General features: G+C 39.4%; 1 protein-coding gene across 1 annotated transcript in view; it reads left to right on the top strand.

The window, feature by feature from the left end:
* LOC101864709 overlaps positions 1-9,277 on the top strand; it is an 11,027-nt gene extending 1,750 nt beyond the window's left edge. The window contains exons 2-3 of the mRNA XM_005107031.3: positions 5,819-5,962; positions 7,394-9,277. Coding sequence (XP_005107088.1) covers positions 5,819-5,962; positions 7,394-7,659 — 410 coding nt within the window. The 3' untranslated portion in view covers positions 7,660-9,277. The remainder of the gene's footprint in view (positions 1-5,818; positions 5,963-7,393) is intronic.
* The last annotated feature ends 7,466 nt before the right edge of the window (positions 9,278-16,743 follow it).

Here is a 16,743-nt window from a genome sequence, read left to right as displayed (position 1 = left end):
GAAGTTCGAACACAGTTTACACCGCAGCAGTGGAGTGTGTCAAGAGAAACACAAAGAACACAAGTGATGGACACACACACTCTCACGGGCGGACAGGAAGGAAGAGAGATGCACACAGCCGTGCGCGCGGTGCATGGACATAGGATCTAGCCTAGGCCTGGGCAAAGCTACACACGATCAAAAAATAAATACAAAGAGAGTCGGGGAGACGAGAAAGGGAGGCTGGCTGCGATTTCACCTTTGTTGACCCTTGCTATCCATTAATCCTGATTGTGTATCACGCATGAGGTGGGATTTAGGTGGTAGTATGAGTGGCACAGCGGGTAGTAGTAGGCACAGGCACTGTGTTACAGTAGGCCTAGTGTGCTGTATCGTGACTGGCCGTCTAAATTAAGTTTTCATTTCCCATTCGACCACAAAAAAAACAACAACAAGCGAACAAAAACTACCATGGCGCGTGTCTATAACAGTGCACACTTTTGCGGGACCGCTATATATGCCTACTTGCAAACAAAGGGGAATTTTCTACATGAAAATCTCTGGTTAATGTCTACTTCGCACTTAAACACGCTTCGGCTTTAAGCACGCTTAAAAGCTTTCTCCCGATGACCGTGCTTAAAGCCGGCATGGACTGTAGTAGATCTAGGCTCTGGGTATTTTACTTTCCCTCCCGTCTCACACTTAAATCTAGCTACCAGCTGTCCATTTTCTTCTAAGTTATTGGTGTGCTGAACACAAATCAATTTCATTTCCGTCGCAAAATAATAGTTTTTGAAATATTTGATTGTTTTTAATCGAGATAGAGACGTGCTTTTGATCAATGGGAGGGGGGGAGTGGGTTGCAGGGGGCCTTGCCCCCCTGAGGTAAAAGAAAACGAAGTGACTATTTCTCAGAACGTTCGGAGAAATAGTGCCGATCTTTATTTCTCCGAACGGTTTCTGGCTTCCGGTCTCGTGATTTTTTGCCTATTTATTGTGAGAGTTCGGCGCCAACTTTCATTCTGCCTGTGGTCTGGGAAGGAACACCGCATGGCAAGCCCGCCTACATACAACCTTCAGTAACACCCACCACACACCCACCACCATCATGCACATGTACACACACAAACTTATACTATACACACACTAACTAAACATGATCAGTGGGCAACTTTTGAACGTATGACGAGCTGAGTTGTGGATGGAGAGACAGTGTGAGTGACAGAGCGGGTGCAAGGAAGAATTTACGAGTGTATCCACAGGCGACAGCAACTACAAGATGACGACACCGACCCCCCTGGCCTGGTCCACAGCTCACGAACGAAAGGAATGTGGCTAAGGCAGTGTTTAGTCTATATTATTGTCCATGGTTCGCAGGGTGCAAGGGAATGAGTGAGATTTTCTTTGTGTGTGCCTGGAGGGAGGGGGTGGGGTGTGAAAGTCATGAGGACGGGGATGAGCCGCTGGAGAGAACTCGGGAATTGATGAGTGAAACTGAAAGAGAGGAACGACTCATGAGCACTGGAGTGAATGGATCCTGTGTTTCTATTTTTGTATACTTTGAACTGTTACTGAATAAAGGCTGAAATAAAGCCCGAAAAACACACACACACTCCTCACTCTCCACTTACACACTTACTACCACACACAGACACACACACACACGTACATATGCATACACACACACACACACACACACAGGAGCAAATTTTTTGGTCTATATCTATTTCAATTTTCAAGAGCTAGTCTAGAGATTTTTAGATGAGTGTAAAAACGTGAAAAAGAAAAGTTTCACAACAGAATTAAATCAAAATTAGTCGAACAGCCCATAAACAACCACAAAAATTAACAAATAAGGGTGTGTGTCAACCTGTCCGAAGAAAATTTCATGTTTTAACCCTAAAAGTGCTTAAAAAATTTTTAAAGTACAGGATATTACATGTAAATTATGGAATCACACACATTAAGGGGCCTGCCAGTGTCAGTACATGTAATCGGTTTTGGTGGAACGTACGCTCTAACATAAAACATTTAAATCTATATATATATACATATATATATTTAGAATCTAATGAAGGTAGGAACATCAAATTAAATGACGTTACACTATGCAACATTCCCCCCCCCCCCCCCCCCCCCCCCGCGGTAGGCCATAAATTAGCGGCAGGTGACCTGCAATTTCACGCGTCAAGTCGGGGATTGACCGGGGTCAACTCGTGCACAGCACTGTCCTATCTTGTCCTTATCAGAACGTGTTTTTTCCCCTAATTTCATGAGCCGTAAAATGATGCTCACTGTACCCCTAGAATCTATTTCTTCACCAATTCCGCTTCGTCTACGTCTTCTTGATGTCTTGTGAAAGTTTCAACAGTTTTCATTGATTCGTTTGGGAATAATAGCAGTTTTAAATTGTGAGTGTTTAGTGATCGGAAGTGCCGTTAATAATGTTATCTCTTCAAATTTAATTACAAATCATTCGAGAATGGAACGATGGTCTTTATTTCTGTTTGCGCGGTGTGATAGCCATCAAATCATATTTTCTAATGATGTGAATTTTGTTTTTCCAGCACTTTGCAGTGACTGGCAATCAGTTAGTGAATTGTGTTCCTAAGTAAAAATCGTTAAACTGCAATGGGCCAGTCACACATATGAGAGGCATAGAGTCTCTGAATGAACTTTTTCGTGTGTGTTGGCGTTTAAATTTATTTGTCAAACAAAAAAAGTACAGAAAGCCCCGATTATGTAAGACAATGGCAGGAGATATTCTCTTGATTTATGGGATTGATGTGAGGGACGAAAATGAACAGTCGTATTCCGCTAACATTTGTGTCAAGTGTTTTACCGCGATCTCAACTATCAAACGGAGATATGGTGTTACGTCACGTCAATTCATGCCGCAAAAAAGCAGTTGACACCAGTAGGAACATGTAGTGTGCGTTTGGCAATAGCAGAAATGTGAATTCCTTCTCCGTTTTGTCGGTACCGCTTAGGTGGCTGCATACAAAGATCCATTTCAAGCTAACATCGTAAAACACCCCAAGCATACCTCCCTCCATCCCCATGAATGCAATGAACTAACAAACACAATTTGTGCAGAAACAAGAAAATACTCCCGCGAAACTGCAAAAATTGAGGAAGCAAGTGGACTGGAAGCAATATTCAATCTTCTCAATGAAAGATTTAGCCATGTTTACACTGCAATATCACATCTCAAACCAGTCAAACAATTTTCACTTCCAGAAATCTTCGTAGCAATCGACAATTACATGTCCGCATTCAGACGCTATTTCCCCGCAAAGTTATCCCAAAGCCACTCATATCATAGCAACACTGTATTCCACACATACAACAACACATGTTTGCTCTCGGGCTTTTAGGAAAACAGGACACAGAAAGCAGCCACCAAGCGATCTCAAAACTGGAAGCCAGAGCACGAAGGATCCCAAACCAGATAGACATAATGCGTTTTATTTTTTGTGTCGCATCTCCTGCAATTAACTCCCTCATTGCGTGCTGCTGGATATGTTTTGAAAGAAAAATTGTATACATTTTTAGTTTTATTCTGTACATGTTCATTTTGTGAAAAGAAATCGGTGCTGTATATTGAAGATACGTCAGTATATCATTATTCAGGAGGATACACAATCCACTGGATACAAAAAGTCATGAATGTAGGGAAGTGTTTTGGCTATCATGCTCATGACAAGTTCCATGTTCGTGCTGGAAACAAAATTTTGAGTGAGTCAATTTCTAAACACATTTTCCTGTCTTACGTGGCAGTTTTGTAAATATTTATCGTTAGGCTTATAAGTTATTAGCCATTCAATATGTGTTTGTTGTTTTGACTAACTATAAATAGACATACATTTTAAGAGCATCTAACTCAAAAATGTGAGCAGCCATGGTATTGCTATTTCGTACCAATAAAGAGGTTTAGTTGCTTTCTCTAAAGAACAAACTTGTGTTCACGTATGATATTTTTTGTTTGTGTAAGACGATAAAACATGTGTTGAAAAATTCATTTCACCGGCTACCGACGCAGGTAGCGGGAGGGCGGGTTAGTGACCTCTAGTTGACCAGCCCGCCGTGACCCGGTCACTCCATCGCCGATCCAACTAAAAGAGCGCTGTTTGTACGCCGTGGAACGTACGGAGAAATAGTGCCGGCTAAAAGAAAATCTGGGGGGGGTTACAGGGGCATGCCCCCCTGTTTTAACCCATAATTTGATATTTTACAGTTAGATTTGAAATTTTTCTGAAAATAATTGATTTGCGACAGCAAACAGTACTGCAGTATGACCCCCGAAGCAGTGCTTCTTGTGTGCGACAGTGAAAGTAAAAAGTAAAAATTTATCAGGCTATGTTCCCCACCCCAAAGTCCAAGTCTTTCCTTGTCCCAGCATTTGGCACTCCTGTACAATTACAGTCCTGTTTGCACTTTAAATCACACTAGGCCTAGCACACTGGATATGATACTTATATAATTTAAATAGGGAATTAAATAGCGAGACGTGGGTTATTCTCTCCCGGGGTGAGAATAAAGGTAGCCTTTAAATAGTCGGTATCAATGTTTTATGTTTTATCAGTAGATCTAGCCTACAAAATGAACAGTAAAATAAAAATTTCACTTGTTTAGATAACAAGGCAAGGGGTTTCAGGGGGGCTTGGCTGCCCCTCACCTAAAAAAACAAAAACATGCGGGGTTTCATGCCCCCCTGAATTTGACCATGATTTGATGTTTTGCAATTACGTTTGATAGGCTTTTTCTCCATATCGGCACGCGCACCAAAAAGTAATCGTTCAGAACCAGAAGTAATCGTTGGTGGGGCCAAAACTAGTATCCCCAAACAGGACCGCAATTGTACAGGAGTGCCCAGTGTTCTCAGAGAACATGCGACTAAACGTTGAACGGCGCAAACTACTTTTAGGTACGGTGGCCATTGTATGTGAAGTCAGACAGGGATATCCCCTCCGATCACATGACTACATCTATAACCAACCGCATGTTACCAAATATCATGTAGAGAATCTTTGATGGCACGACGCTTTGGTGCAATGTTTTTCCAGGAATACCGGTTTGGTGCGGTGTTCCGATGATGCTTCTAATATCTCTTCTGCGCTTTGTTTATCGCACCCGGGGGAGGGAAGGGGGGGGGGGTCATCTTCCGGCATCTTTACGGCAACTTTCACGCGCTTTAATGTCTTTGCGTTTACCATGTTTCTATTTCAAGCATCACAACCGGAATTCCAAAATGTAATTAACATACCGAAAACCTTGTAACCAATGAATAGAGCATGGCTAACGGGCTGCAGTTAGCCTCAAGTGTGAAATTTTATCGCGCGAAACACATTGATACGGATACGTCAAGCCATTGACCCAACATGTCGTTCCATGTATCTCCAAAGATTCTCTACTACACGATCTTTGGTATCTCCACGGCCTTTTAAAAATAGTTTGTGGGTATCCCAGGATGTGATGACATCACATTGCTAAAATTAGCCACCAATGTGGCAGGTGCATTGTTCTATATTTAGCCGCATGTCTCAGAGATAGATCTAGATCAAACTCAGCCAACTAATTTAATACCAGATCTATATCGACTTTGATTTGGTTTTCTTTGCCTAGTAAAAGTACTGTAGTCATTCATGAAATTATGGTATATATATAAGTCTGTTATGAGTTTTTATGAAAAAATGAAGACTCACTTCTGGAAATTTGAACACCAATGTAGCCAACGCCCACACTACTAGAGTTCATCACTAGATCTACAATCCTCCAGTTCCAACTGAGTTTGAAAGACTCGCCACAGCACAGTCGCAACATTTCATTTTTGTTTCAGCTTGGTTCCGATCTGTCCAAGCCCTCTACCTTCTCCACTGTGTCGGCCTCCTGGTGTCCACGGCAATGTACATTCTCTACACCATCAGGTTTTTCGAGTCCAAAGGTAGCTTCAAAGTGCTCACAGCTTTCAATTTTCTCACAGGTGAGTTTTGATTTTTTTTATAGGGGCACAAAGGCTTTTTTTCTTTGGCCTTGGTGTGTGTTAAAAATGTAGCCACTATTTTTAGGACGCGAGAATACACATGATGCACACTCATTATGGTTCTTTCATTAAATTATTTCTCACTATAAAATGAATGTTTGGGCCATCTTACTGAGACTGAAAGTCAGAACTGCTGCATGGGTGATACACTTGATGACCCTGGATTTGAGCTCGTGGTTGAGCATGCTGGCGATGGGAGGGATGGGGTGGGGGAAGCTTATAAATTGGTACTGAATTTTGGTTCAGGGGTCTAGCTTGAACTTAAATATGGAAGGAGTGAGGGGCTTTTTAGAAAATTGAGGAGGAAAAGTACCTCTCTATGATATTTTTCATATATCATGTAACAAGTTCATTTTTGGTTGCTCGTGTCATTTAAAAAATGAGTCTCTTTAACTTTGTATTTTTTTGTTTGTGGTTTTTGTGATCTCTATTAACCCCTTGACAGCTAACCATAAGTCCTCCGCGTGTGCTAAGGAAATTTCCACTATGGCTGTGTATGGCACGGTCTGCTTTTTGAATGGTTATAGCTCGCTTACTGTAAGGACTGGATATAGCAAAGTATATGTCAAATAAAAGAGAAATGAACATACAAGTAATCCATTGGTGTTACTCATTTTTAGTATAAGTATTCTGTAGAAGACTGGGGCAGGTGAAAGGGACATTTTATAAACTTCAATCTTCGTATTCGAAATCCCTGTCATTTCGGAGATTAGATCTATGACAAAAACTTTCTTCTGATGAATTGAAATCTTTGTCATCACTGTCTGCATCTCTTTAAATTTCTGCAATGACCGAATCCGTAGGCCTAGTCAACCTTTGCGAAGCCATCGTGGTGAATGTAGACTGCATGCAAAAACCTCAAAGAGGCAGACTGACTTTGTCATTCGCGCAAAACACGCTACACACCGTGTCTCTTTGTTTTAGCTACTACATGCCAATCCCAGGACTAATAGCCCAAAAATAGGAATGATCGCTTCGGCAAGTGGACAGGAATACAGGGATGTAACTCTTATTCAGAACTGTAGAAGTGAAGATATGAGCGAAACAAAACAGGGTTTTTTCCGGCGTACCAGGTATGCCCACAGCGCTCACGGGAGTGAATTATTAGGGCATACCAGGTATGTCCACAGAGCTGGCGAGGGATTAAGGTGAGAGAGACTATAAGTAGAATTTTATGAACCTAGAAATGTACAGAACTGGAATTGTTTTATCAGTAGATAGATTTTTTAAAAATGAAGGTGGGGTTTAAGTTTGTCTTATTCAATTCTGAATGTTGAAAATTTATGTCTGAAATTATGTATGGAACGTGCTATTTGAAAAAGAATAGTTTGTTAAATTCTCATTTCTTCACTGATTCAATTGTTTTTTCAGTGGCTTTTGGGGTGTATGCTGTTGCTGTTTTCGGAACGAGCTATTCAAAATTTTTTGGTCTGGGCTCCCACCCGACAACAGACGACTACTCTTCCCTGGACTGGGCTTTCTACACGGCTATCACTGGCTGCTGTTTCTCCTTCCTGGTCATGATTTTCAGCGCGATGGAAGCGAGCCAAGCCGCAGACATCTTCCGCAACATGCAGCATCGTATCACTGTGTGGAACACTCCGTATACTCTCTTTGTCGATCAGGAGACCGCCTGATCCTTGCAATGACCAGAGGGTGCCACTTTTCTTAAATTGTTCTTTTTTTCCCCATTCTTTTTTTGTTTGTTTGTTTGTTTGTTTTTTGGGTTATGTTCTGGTGTTTGAGCACAATGTCCATGTATTGATTTCCTTTTAATTGGAAAGTTTTGAAAATTTTACGAGACAAAGATGGCATCCTGAAGACATTCCGGAAAAAGTAATTCCAGTGTGGAGAAGATCAAAGGAAAAATATAAACTCTACTCTGTGCAAAACATTCAAAAGTAGTGAAAAGAAGTTTGATACAAGGAGAACATGAATGAGGAATTACTGAGCTTTGTGTCACCTGTCCTTCACCTTTGTTCCCATGTGGAATGTTCCTTCCTATTTCGCGATATTAAACAGACAGATAGAAAGTTGGTGTTGAACATAGTCAAAAATAGAGGTCATAAAAGATTTTCTTTGAAACATTTTTATGCCACTGACCCCTGACGAAATGAGACACTGCTGCATATTACTGACAGATGATCTTCAGTTGTTTGCAACTTGTATTTACGCACAGGATGGGTTAAGAAAAATATCTTATTCTACAACTGGGTGGTCTGGCAAGCAGAAGCACAGACCTTGGCTTCCACAGATGGAAAAGGATTCTTTAACCCTTTACTGTTTACATTTTTTATCACCGGCTGTCCCATGTGTTCAACATCCAGCGTTCATATTCTTCTGCACTTAGTCTAAGTGAAAGTAAAGGCTGATCACTGACGCTGACTCTCACTTTCCTCCCAGGAGGATAAAACGAGGTTACCCTTAGTGTCAGTGATCTATTTTTAAACAGCCAAGTTTGCAGTTGAGGAAATCCCACAGTAGGAGCAAGTTGCATGTCTCGCCAATTTCGATCATGTTAAACATCCCATGTCAGCCTTCTTGGTGAACAGGAAAGGGTGGAAAAAGAATTCCTTGCGACATATCTCTGTAGCAGGTCTTGTTGTCTCTTGTGAAAGGTACCATGTTTTGTTGTATATAAATTGTTGCTTCTGATGCAAAAGACAGTGTTTCAAGTACATACGGGACATGTTTTGCTGTCTTTTGGTGAGAGAGCTGCCAAAGAAATACAAAACATTTTAGGTTGTGTTAGCAAGGTTTGAAATTTTGAATTAGTTTTGCAGGCAGTTTAGCTGAATGAACGGAAATTGCTCCATAATTCCACAGAAAGTGCGGTCTGGTTGCTTATTTAGAATGTTTCATGGGTTAAATGGGTTTTCCATAGTTATTTGAGTGAATGATGAATTAAGATATTCATTATTTTACAATACACATCCCTTTATGGTATAGGTTTCGTTTTAATGTCAGTTGCTTATCAAGTTTTCTACTATGTTGTTCATTCCAGGTAAATAATGTGTAAGTGTAACCAAAATAAAGTCTCCTTTTTCAAGGCATTCCGAATCTCAAGAGTAATTGTAGGGATCATCACAGTCTCATGCATTTTCTGTTCGTTTGGGTTTGTTTGTTTATACGTGAGGTGCTTGTACTCTACAAGTGTTTTGTTTTTTGTATGTTGCATAGAAAGTTACATGATGAAAAAGTAATTTTTACATGAAAAAAAACCAAACCCAGTCCCATCAAATGCTTTGTGGAAAAGAGAAAAAAACACCCTCGATAGCGTGCTGTATTTTTAACTTGAGGTTTCAGTGAGTGGTTTCATTGATTGTAAAATGTAGTTTTAGTACTTGTGATTTGGTGGAGGTTTTTGCTTTGAAAAGTCCCAAAGTAGTTTTTTGTTTAGCTTTGTCACAAATATGGAGAATACTTCCGAATTTTAAGTTCTTCCATTTTTTAAAAATCTAAGCGCAATGTTCTTGTTTTTTCAGTTTTTTTGTGTTTCCCGGAAGGCAGGGAGGAGGGTCTCTAGCTGTATTTTATTTCACTGCATAATATGAACTGAACCTGTCTCTACCTGATATCTATGCTTTCATTTTTCTTACTTTGAGCCCCAGAACTGGAAATGGTATTCAGTAACCTCACTCTGTTTCATGTGGGTGTAGGTGACAATGTGTTTTCTGTGTATAAAGTTGAGATTTACATTTCAGTAATCACGGAAGCAGATGATGTAAGTCAATGGTAACTAACAACCTTGTATGATCCAGTGTTCTTGTATATCAGGAGTTTCAAAAAGTAAATATGTCGTCATGTGTTCATTAAATACATAGAAGCCGGTAAAGTTATCAGATATTGTTGATCATTCTGTTGATGTTCATCGCACAAAAAGTGGTTAAGATAGTAAATCCTATACAGGTTCTCTTTTCAAAGAACACATTCATAGTTCTGCTTTGAGATATGCTGCCATCAGATTAATGAAGTAACTTTTTTGTTTATAAATAATAACTGTAATAAATGTATTAACATGTGGTGTCAGCTAAGAAAATGCTGAATTCACACAGGCAACGTCTTATTGCTTGTCATGTATTTTGATCAGGAGATGGGTGCTGGAAGTCCTTTTTAGTGTGTTGTGATATTTTATCCAAGTCCATTTTTGAGTTGTGTGTGTATGGAGAAAATCCACCTGCACCACTGATTGCTCACAGCATTCCACAGCTATTTTATTGCTCATAGTGTCGTGACTTGATTGCTTCAAGCCCCAAGGCAACTTGTCGCATTCTACGTATCTCTTTTTTTTTCCTGGTCTTATTCTGAAAGTCGACCTTTATTGTTTTTGGAAGCAATTATTTTTGTCTTGATATATAGATTATTATATTGCTACCTGTTTTAGAACTTGTATGGCAAAACATTCCTTTTTTTTTTTTGCCATAGGTTACAAGTTTTTTTGCAGATCTCTTTTCAGTTTCACTAATTCTTTTTAGGTTTCAACAATTGCCAAGGTCCTTTTAAGATTGCTTTGCTTCTGGTGCTCAGAAGAATCCAGCGTGCTGGGATACATGTAGGATACTTGCAAGATTTTATCTGTCCCCATGACAATTGACAATCTCAATTGCTTTGTAAATAAAGGTGTTATAGTGAGAAGAGGTCTGTAGCCCAGGGTTAAACTAAGTACTAAATTGTATCAGTTCCTTGCAAATCTTAGTGCAGATTTCATTAAAAATTTTCTTTAATCTCTGTGATAATTTGGGAACGCTACTGAAGATATGTAACATAAGAAAAGGTGCAAGCCTAAACACTATTTCTTTTTTAAAAAATGTTTTATTGTTTTGAAAAATGTTTCAAGTTACTTAATTCAGTTGGTCGTCTTGGTTTCAAAGATCATCAAAGGATGTAATTTTGATGTATGTCTGTCCTTCCATGTGTGTGTTCTGGCCTTCTGTAAATGGCAAGCTGTAATGTAGAAACAATATAATATTTATGTGTTCGGGAATTAAGTCCGTTGTGGATCTACAAGTTTGCCGCTTAACTAAAATTTCCAGGATTAATTAACTTAGCCACACCACTGCACTTTGTGTTCTGACAGTTTTCTGTCTTTTCCACTGAGGACCGCTTACTCCCTTGTCGAATTATTCTCAAAGTAATCTTTGGTTGTTTGGGTTTTTTTCAACCTGGCTCCTTCTTTACTTTTTTTTTTGGGGGGGGGGGGGTTACCACTTTTTTCACTGTGAGATGCCATTGGCAAGGTTCATTGTATAGTTTTTGTGGGGAAGTTGTTGGAATCCACTGATTCAAGGTAAAGCTACTGTTTCTATTATTATGATTCAAGGCCATGAAAGGGACCGCGAAGACTTGTCTGTGATGAGGAAAAGTAAGAGACCCGTATCATGTATAGATTTCTCCTATGTACAGTTTCAGTGTTTGTGTATATTCGTATATTCTCTTTATAGTGGTGTCATTGAAAATTCAGTATCGTCTGAAGACTTAAGACTTATTTACTGCTTCTGAAAAAGCTCTTATTTACCTCCAATGACTGTGTTAAGATAGAGGTGTTCAAAGAAATATTTTATTATACCTTTCAAAGTTATCTAGATCTCTGCATTTGATGTTTTGAAATCCATAAGTAGTTTACTTTCTTTCTTTATATTTTTACTGATGTGTATAACAAACAGGTGTTTAGCAGAGTCAAGTGTTGAAGGAGCTTGTTGACCTCCTGACATGAATGTCTACACAGCACAATTCTCTTTTTTATGAAGTAGCTTATGTGACCAGTGTTCCTAGGGAGAAATCTTACTTGCTTCCACTTATGAAGTAATGAACATGCCATATTGTTTTTACGTGCAGAAGACGTCTCTCCAAGTTGAGACCAGTACCCTGAGTTGGGACGAGTGTCCTGAGTTGGGATGAGTGTCCTGAGTTGGGATGAGTGTCCTGAGTTGAGACGAGTGTCCTGAGTTGGGACGAGTATCCTGCTGTTAGTTGTCTGTGGTATCTTACTGTCTCATTCTCTGCAGCTCCTTGTGCCCAATGATGCGTCAGTCTGAGGGACCCAGTAGAGAAATCTGAGGACCCTTTTGGGTGTTCGAGCTGACGGCTCAGAAATAAATGTGAGGACCATAACACTGTGAGGACCATAACGCATGGTGAAGTCTCGTCAGAAGCAAATTGTTCATTGTCAGTCCCATGTGTTCTTGTAACCGTCAGGGAAAAGCAGATGTCTCTACTGCTTGTACCATGTACATCCACAGTTTATGATATAATGTGTAATTTTTTCCCCAGTGTAAAGGTTTTCTCGACCCCCCCCCCTCCTCCCTTTTCGTCTTGTCTGCTGAATTTGTATTGTGTAGGTACTTAGTTCCTGTTTGTACCATTATATATCTCACTTGCAAGTGAATGTAACCAGGAGAATATTTATATTATAATGCTTGTAATGCCCATTTCGTATGTGCAGCCAAGGACATTTTCCAGGAACGATAAACATTACGTACATGATGTTTGGGAACGTACTTTTCAACAACTTTTTTTTGCGTCTATTTTTGGTCTATTTGAGTGGTGTGGAGGAGGAACGTTTTGCCACAGGTAACAGCAGTTTTTGAAAAGAATATCTGCTCTCTAGAGATTTATTGTTCAAGTCTTTGCCAAACCATATTTTTTCAAAATTGAAGTCCAGCTGTTAAAGGAAAAGGGAGACTTTCTTGATGAATGTTCTTCGACTGTTGTTGTATAAATTTACTTACATCGTTGTTTTTGGAGTCCCAAGTAGTTCAGAGTGAAACTTTTAAGAAATATAATCTTTACAGAATGTTGAAGGCTCTCATATCCTTTAAATGGTTTTCTCTGGGATGCCGTAATTTAGAAATGAAAATGATCTTTCTTACAGTGGTGCTACTGTGTGCCAGAAAAAAATTATATTCTGTAAGAGTCTGATTTTTAATTTCCGTTAAAAACAATTGTTTGTTTGTGGCAGCTAACGTATATTACATAGTTTAATATTTCAGAACAAATACAAGAATTTGCCTCCTTTCTTGATATAAAATGTATTCTTTTATAAGCAAGAGATTTTAAAATTTACAAATTTGACCGGGGGGGCTCACATTGGCATTAGAATGGTCAGTTATGATAAACATTCCTAAAATAGTTTTACTCAATCTTTGGCCGAGTCATGTAATGTTAAGTTCCAAGTTCATCTCTCGTTATTTCCATATTTGTCCTTGACTTATATTGCACAATCTCCATCTCCACATAAAATCACATACCATGACCCCCCACTTCCCCCGTCCGCACAAATTGAAACCTTTTCACCTACTTTGTTGGGATTGCAGAAAGAGAGGGGTTTTTTTAAAAGAAGAATTTGACCATGTTCCTAATTTTTTAATGGTGGTGTTTGTGCTGCTTACTTGTTGTTGTTTTCTTCCATACATATTTAGTTCTTGTAAACAGAAGTCCGACCACAAAGCCCCCAACCCTCAAATTTCAATTTGCTCACAGAGAGTTACTGTGTTATATCTCCGTATAATAACGCTGGGGTGATTTTTTTTCCTCGTCTTCCATAAAGGCTAGTGTGTTGTTACAATAGGCCTATATGACATGTCCATTCTGTGTCATTACATTCTTTATACCAAATATGCCCTATGTGGTCTTCCATATAATATCTCAACCCTATAAGGGAAATTTTTATATAAAATTGATCATTCTGGAACCTTACAGTTTTTTCTTTCTTTACATAACTTTAAGATTTGTACATTTTTACTGAACTCAAGTGTATGTGGTTGCTGTGAAAAAAACATATATAGAATCTAGATTCATTTTTAAAAAAAATTGGAATGGAGAATATGACCTTGACCATAATGTGTAGGCTATATGTTTTAGGAAAGTGAATTTGAGCAGCTTTATTCTGAGCAGACTAGTTGGTGTAGATATTTCATTGATGGCTGACCTACTGTTGTTTATGGTAGCTATGGAGTTTTTGCTGGGCAAATATGATATATATATATTTTTGGGAGTGAGTCGCCTGATTTTGGAAACAAATGTTTGCTCGACTATGGTTGGATTCTAAAATGGTACAACAATGAAAATGCCTTTTTAAAAATGTTCCAATGTATGGGTAATGATACAAGAAATTATTTGATTTGGTATAATTTCATTTCTTAGCGTTTGATGGTAAGACATTCACTTTCACAGAATAGTGGGCACTGTGTCTATTTTTACTGCTGTTTTATTCAGAAGATGTTGTAGGGATTAGCAGGTCTGATCTCTTATTGTCAACTTAAAACACAGATTTATTTAATAGATTTATTCCGATTTTTATATTATATTATTGTGACAGTCTTTATGTTAGCTGTTTGCTCAAGAAAGTCTTATCTGCTGGAGAAAGGGCAAGGGTTACCTACGACCATCATGTCCTCGTACAAATATACGTATGTTTGTGTACTTGTGTACATTTCATCCTCTAACATCAGTGCTTGCCTACCTGGATGGTGGTGCCCACAAGGGGGTGGGCGTGTTGGTCATTTTGGTGGATGCCGGTGGTGGGGAAGACCTACCTGGGAGGTGACTGTTGTTATCTAATGTGTGTCCCCGTCCCGCCTGGAAGTAGATGGGTGGTATGAAAATTTTAGCCTCTCGTGGATGGGTGGCAAAAGTGGGGGCTGCTGGCTATGAAAAGGTTGACAAGCACTGAATTAGAAAATAGTCTCTGCTCTGTTTTGGTGAACCTTTTTATCTGTGTTTTTATATTATTATTATTATTATTTTTTAAAAATTTGTGAAGAGAAAAGCTAGAAAATGAGATGAAAACCTTCCTTCTGATGTTGCCAATGTTGGAACAACATGCATTTCCTCTTCCTTCTCCCCCCCCCTCCCTCCCTCTCTCTCTCTCTCTCTCCCTCTCCCTCTCCCCCTCCCTCTCCCTCTCCCTCTCTCTCTCTCTCTCTCTCTCTCTCTCTCTCTCTCTCTCTCTCTCTCTCCCTCCCTCCCTCCCTCTCTCCCTCCCTCCCTCTCCCCTCCCTCTCTTCTAGCCCCTACCATTCCTCCCTTTTCTTTTCCCCCTCCAAAGATCATCTCCCTCCTCCCCACCCCCCGATTCCTCTTTCTGCATTATATCCCCCCCCCCCTCGTATCATTTTCCACCGAAGCAAGAGATAATATGGTACTGATACCTCATTTATTGATGCATCTATTTATACCAAAACCTTTTTATTATATTGTTATATATTATAATATAGCCAGTAACTTATCAAAGCTGAAATTCAAATTTTGTGGAATATAATGATATATGTATACAAATATTCTTGAAATTTTTTGTCTTTATGTGAATTATTTTTCAATCTGTTGGGACATCACTTGGTTTTGGTCTCACGATTTTTTTTCTCTCTATTTTTTTTCATAATATATATACAACAATGTAGAGAAAAGAATTCACCGTCTTCCACTGTTGAGACATATAAGTATAAGGGGTGATGGTCTTCTTAACCAGAACCTGGTACCATATTCGTTTTAGTGATCTTTTACAAGCTGAAAGTGAAAGCAATGCGTTTGGAGTTGATGAAAAGTAACATACGTTTTTGTACACATTTATCTCTTGGAAAATAAAAAATTCATTGTCCAAAATAATTCGTATTTTTTGTTTCTTGAAGCTGTGATTCCCAAAGGGGGGGACATTTCTCGTTCAAACACAGTAGATTTGTAAATGGGCTGACTCATGTCACGCTCATAACTGTGCCTGATCTACAACAGGGAACTGCTGCTTTTTCTTTCCTGACCCTTACTATTGTCATTTTCCTCTACTTCTTTTGTATGTTTGTCACTCTCTTGTGACCTGCTATTTTGGGGTGCCTTGATTGCCTTGATAGTCGAAGCAGACCTTGTGCTGTTGAAGCTAGAGAGGTGAGCAGAGTAAGTCTGATTCCCTGTAAGGACTACTCTGTTGACACCCACCCCTTGGCGCTCATATGACCTTAGGCTCTGGCCACACTGCGAGCAGAGCGGGCACAGCAGAGCGCAGCTGTTTGAGGCGCAACATTGGGTGGCCACACTGCAGGCAGAGCGGAGCGGGCGGTGCAATGCAACGTCATGTGGCATTATATTTTCATATCAGTTTCAGTTGCCCATGGATAGGAAATGATTGGCGTTATTTGTCCTGGTCAATGAGGAGACTCAACAGAAAAAAAGCAAGAAAGAAATAGGTGCACCCGAACATCTGACTGCAAATTCTTCCACTGATATCTGAATAAAAAGAGTAGAAAAAATTTTAAGAGTAATACGAGGGAGAGGTATCTAATTTCTTTTTAAAATTTCTTATTAATTTTCTCTCGTCCTTTATCCTGTTGTGGTGAATGGGAAATAGGAACATAATATATTAATAACCATAGCATCCTCAGCGTGTTTAAAAGCAAAGCAACGATAATATCTGAGTGTTGCAAAATACAGAGAGTTTTAAACACGTAACTAAACACACGTACACACGCATACGCCATACGCACACACTCAAATATATACACTCATACACACATATAATATAATATGTTATACACCATAAACAACCTGTGTCTGTGGTGTAGCGGTAGGCACTTCGTTGTCTCACGTAGAAAACCCGGGTTCGATTCCAGAGTACCGGTAAGCAATATTTTTTATCAAGTATTTCGTTATTTCTGCTTTGACTTTGTATCACTCTCAGCCAGGGTTGTGTGAGTGAGTGTGTGTGTGTGTGTGTGTGTGTGTGTGTGTGTGTG

This window comes from Aplysia californica, unplaced genomic scaffold, assembly GCF_000002075.1.
Source record: "Aplysia californica isolate F4 #8 unplaced genomic scaffold, AplCal3.0 scaffold00570, whole genome shotgun sequence".
Lineage (NCBI taxonomy): Eukaryota > Metazoa > Mollusca > Gastropoda > Aplysiida > Aplysiidae > Aplysia > Aplysia californica.
This window is presented reverse-complemented; position numbering and strand designations above follow the sequence as displayed.